The 5,058-nt window shown below is 42.0% G+C and overlaps 1 protein-coding gene across 1 annotated transcript in view; it reads left to right on the plus strand.

Moving 5' to 3' along the window:
* Nucleotides 1–4,784, plus strand: part of LOC103358782 (homeobox-containing protein 1) — a 19,498-nt gene extending 14,714 nt beyond the window's left edge. Inside the window, exon 11 of the mRNA XM_008283887.1 lies at nt 2,830–4,784. Coding sequence (XP_008282109.1) covers nt 2,830–2,976 — 147 coding nt within the window. The 3' untranslated portion in view covers nt 2,977–4,784. The remainder of the gene's footprint in view (nt 1–2,829) is intronic.
* The last annotated feature ends 274 nt before the right edge of the window (nt 4,785–5,058 follow it).

Genomic DNA, 5,058 nt, shown 5'->3' on the forward strand with positions numbered 1-5,058 from the left:
AAAGTCTGTAGCAAAGAGTCACAGCTGTAGATGGATTTAGATGCTCTGAAAGCTGTTTATAACAGAAGTGAAATATGAAGTGTTATTGCTGCATCAGTTGGGCTGATGCTGCGCATACATGTTATAATGATGGACACTTGTCATAGAAGGACTGATAGTGATGCTTTTTTATGGAGGTGTGAGTAGATGGGTCATTAATACTGAAGTACAAAACATCACCAACAAAACTTTCCCATTTTACACCGCACACACACAGAAACACATGCAGACATCCAGTGGTATCACTATGTAACAGCCCAACACAGAGCAACAGCTGACCAGTACAGCTCGGAGAAGCTGCATACAGTGGCAAGATAGACGTACCGACCTCTCCTAGTGGAAGAGTTAACCCTTGGCACCCTAAAAATGCGAGCATGTTGTAAAGGCATGCTACCTCTACAAAATCTGTAAAATTGTTTTCAGCATGAATTGTAGACTTTTCAGCTTCCCCTTGAATTAATCTTGTCTGAGCTTCGGTTTTGTCTGGAAAAACCATCAAATCAGAGCCAAATATATACCAAAATTATACCATTTGCAGTAACCAGATACTGAAAGAAGGAAAACACTCCAATAATCTGCACATAACACATGGGGGGAAAAAAATCTGGGATTTTTTGGGCTGAAGTGCAGGCTGTGTTTATACACAGCAGATATGAGACAAGGATGGAAACAAATAAAAATGTGGGTAAAAAAAATATTTATAGTATGTAGACACTGTTTTTTCAAGTGTTCCATCAGTTACAACAAAGCTGTACACATTGATTCCAGGTTTTTTCTTTTTTCTTTTTTAAAGAAATGAATAATCAAAGAAAGCACTGTTGCCTCGCAGCAAGAAGGTCGCCGGTTCGCGTCCCGCTGGGGGCACCGGGATCTTTCTGCGTGGAGTCTCCATGTTCTCTCCGTGCAGCATGGGTTCTCTCCGGGTTCTCCAGCTTCCTCCCACACAGTCCAGAAACATGTTGAGGTTAATTGGTGATTCTAAATTGTCCGTAGGTGTGAATGTGAGTGTGCTTGGTTGTCTGTCTCTAAGTGTAGCCCTGTGATAGACTGGTTACCTGTCCAGGTGAACCTGCCTTCACCCTAAGTCAGCTGGGATAGACTCCAGCCCCCCACGACCCTAGTGAGGATTAAGCGGTGTATACATAATGGATGGATGGATAATCAAAGAAATGCAACTCTTCCTTTGTCTTTTTTTTTTTCTGAGTTACAGCAAAATGCACCAATGGCGAGACATAGTTCTAGTCATGGTTGTGCTGTTTCCATAGAGGTGCAGGACAGGGGCAAAAACAAACCCCAGACACTGCATGGGGTTCAGGGAATCAAACACGGTGAACATTTCTGACTGACCACAGCAAAGTGATTGCTCCACGGCAAGCTAAATAGCTACTAGTTAATTCTTTCAGGTTATATGTTAACATTTAATACCTGAACATTTTGCATTAACTTCCTCAGGTTAGACCATAGTACTGGAAATACTACAGCACCTTGCACAAACATTACGTCTTTTTTTTTTGCATCCCATGTGATCAGCATATGAATGAAACAAATACACAAAATTTGCACTCAGTCCATCCTGACATGATTTTTTCTTTGTGTGTACATTTATTAGTTTTACTGGGTTAGAATTTTGCAATGAGTCTGAAATACTGGTTTATTACAAACAGAAAGGACGATGGTGACGACGGAGGAGCTGAGGTCAGTAAAGCAAAGCAGGTAGCATCGTGCAGCGGTGCAGTCGAGTTGATAGTTGTTATATGTGTACGTTCAATAAAAACAGCTTAAGTAATTTAGTACTACAGGAGCCTCTGGAGCCCTCTAAGTGTCAAAAGCTCTCGGGGTGTTTAGCACACACACACACACACACACAAGGTGAATATGAATAACCCTGTCTGTATTGATTTTACGGTTGTTTTAAGCAATTCCTCCAGTGACACACGTAAATACAGGTCACAAAGCAGTGGATGCGTGCAGAAAATCCGAGTGGAAGCTCTGAATTAGGCATTCCAGTGAGTCGTCTGTGTTGATAACCTTTAAGTGGGTCTATTAGCTGCAATCACACTCAGAAGTAGTCATGTTTCTGTTAATACTCAGGTCAGGGTTTCACTCCCAGTCGTCTGCCAATAATGTCAGCGGCTTCAGTGTACATGTTGTGTTTTAGCTAAGTCAGAGGTACCGCTGCGTCTGCACAGAGAACATTCACGTTTATCAATCATCCACCTCAGGCACATCTAAGGAAACAAATATGATTCTATTTTAATCAAACCGGCTGTCTTCTCAGGTGGATTTATGACTTGTGTTTACTGATAAATGGCACTAGGGCATTCATTTTATGCTATACATACAGTGTATTGGACTCTCAACACTCCCAGAACAGCGGTAACCTGCAGTCCTTTGCTGTGCCTAATCGCTTTATGTCTAAACATAGACGCTGCGGCTGCTGCTGCTGCTGCTCTGCTGACGTGCTACGCCTTCCGTGTAGACACGGTGTAACAGCCAGAGTTTACTACACTTTACAAATTGCTGGAAGTCAATGGTGCAGCAGCGGAAACTGGAGCCAGCTGTTAGCTGGTCGCAGCAGGCAGGAGGACATGGACACAGTCTGTGAACCTTCGACAGCCGCTCCACTGACCATAACAAGCTGACCGAGGCAACGACCGCTTGTGGGGATCTTAAGACTGATAGGAGCTCTTTGAGGCCTGAACAGTCTAAGCTGCTATAGGAGTAAGAAGGGCCCCTTTATATCAACATAATGCATCTAATAAAAAACTGTACTGTTTCTCTTTGGCACAGGAAGACGCATCTTCCCAGAGAATCGTTGACCAACAAGATCCCTCCTCATTGGCTACTACGGAGGTGGCAGCCCTGCCGAGCCCCGGCCCTCAGGTCCTGGAACAGAAAGACGAGGATTCAAAAAGGGAGACTGTGGACGAAGAGTGACTAAAGGCGGCACAGTTTGGATCATCATATTTGAATTTTAATCAGATGAAATAGGAAAACAATAAGTTTCTCCCACTCCACCCATGTAGGGCTTTTCAGGCCTATGACACCCAAAAATCAAAAAGGAGGAGGGTGCTGAAGCTTGCTGAGGTGCCTCAGGTGGTAAGGAGGCCACTGTATTTATCAACAGTAATCCTGCTTATATTAACGGCAATATACAGTATATATATAAATATATATCAATATATAGTGCATTCCAAGATGGTATTAAAAAGCCTAAATTCCTTAGAGGGAGAATTATGTAAAGGATACCTCGCCCATTTTAAGCTAAGCCTTTTCTGCTTTCTTTGCTCCATGCCTTCGTTTAGCTTTTTCAAAGGGTGGCTGTTTAATGGACATGAATGTGCTGAGCCTGCAGGTCAGGTGTGTTTGGGTGCGGGGATAAAGTGTGGCATCAAGGATCTAGGTTGTGGTGAAACAAATGCCCTCTGCTTGCTTGAATGTCTTTGACCCCATCTGGGTCGTAAGACTCTAACCTCAATCAGTCGATTGATGAAATCAGTCGATCAATCAACGAGTGCTGTCGCCATCAAATCCGCCCTGAGGGTCAACTGGAATCTCAGGTAATCCCAAAAATCATGGATAACGACAGTGAAGAATTGCACCAGGTTTCTTTTGTGTCTTAACATGTGCTTCATTTTCATCATCTTAACTGTGTTTAACCAAAACAGAACGTGTTATTTATACCTTTTTATATTAGCCAAACAAGCCTAGGACGAAATATCATAATATCTCTTTGTCATCTGTCTTCTTTGTTATACTGAATGCTGCTGTTTGGCCATTTTTGTAGTCTACCGTCATTTCAAAGTGTCTCAAACCTCAGCCAGTGAAGCTAGACTAGTTACATAAAGTCTACTCAGATAGTTTCTTTTTTTTTTTTAATCGTTTGAAAGAACGCTAAAACAAATGTGATGAAAAGTCATGATGTGTTAGCATAAATGCTACAGGCACCTTCTCTCCTGTCGGGATAAGCTAAAGCTTAAGCTCATGTCAGTTTGTGTGACTGCAAAACTGCACTTCAAAGTGGATCTCACTAGAATTGAAAGAGGGGAGCTTTCCAGACTATACCTGCATTTGGGCCTCAACGTGTACATAAACCCATAACGCAGAAAATACACACGTCTATGGGTGCTTTCCTTCAAATTACATTAGCAGTATGTAGAAACTGTTATTTGTCACACTTGAATTATGAATAGCTGACTTAAACTTTGCATTACATAGTCCCTTATATCCACGGCCCAAGGCCTTGGGAGTTACCTCCTAAATGTTCATATAATGAACAAAGACGCTTGTTCTCAAATGGCCCTTGACAGGGTGCTACCATGTTACCTCCTAATGCCAAAGCTATGCCAAGGTAGAGAAGAGCTACAGAGCAAACTGTGCTTACAGGAACAGATTATGACAGTCACAACACTATACATATACAGTACGTAATAGATGTTTATTTGCTCAGTACAACACTAGCCAACTCTAGCTTACCTCAGAAGATGAATGTGTTACAGGCTAACTGTCGTGAAACACTGACGGCCGCCGTTATTGTGACTGTTGATATGGACAGTGTTATGTAGCATTTATGGCGGCGGGGTTTGCCCTGTGTTGTTCACATATACTCACCTCAGACAGTTCTCTCGTCCGGCTTTGGACAGGAACCCCCAAAGCTGCACGCCGTTTCTGATTATTATGCTCCTCTCTATCTGCTTTTATCTGACAAGGGAAAACAATAACAATAATAAAATTGTACACAATCAGTGGGATATGTCTCCATTTATTTTGATTGTCTCAAGGTTTGGGTAGAAAAGTGGTAAAGTGGTCATTCATTCATTCATTATCAGATTCATTAGTAAAACAGGTGAGAGTCTCACCTTGTCAGCAGACATCAAGTACAACTGAATTTTTTTAGGCAATAAATTATCCCTAATAATTATTCCTATTTAATTCAATGCTAGACTGAATGTTCAACTTGTTCTCTAATGTATTCAGTGCAGGTCTCAGGAGAAGTGCCACAACTGTGAGATAGTATCT

Source organism: Stegastes partitus, unplaced genomic scaffold (genome assembly GCF_000690725.1).
Source record: "Stegastes partitus isolate 25-593 unplaced genomic scaffold, Stegastes_partitus-1.0.2 Scaffold331, whole genome shotgun sequence".
Taxonomy (NCBI): domain Eukaryota; kingdom Metazoa; phylum Chordata; class Actinopteri; family Pomacentridae; genus Stegastes; species Stegastes partitus.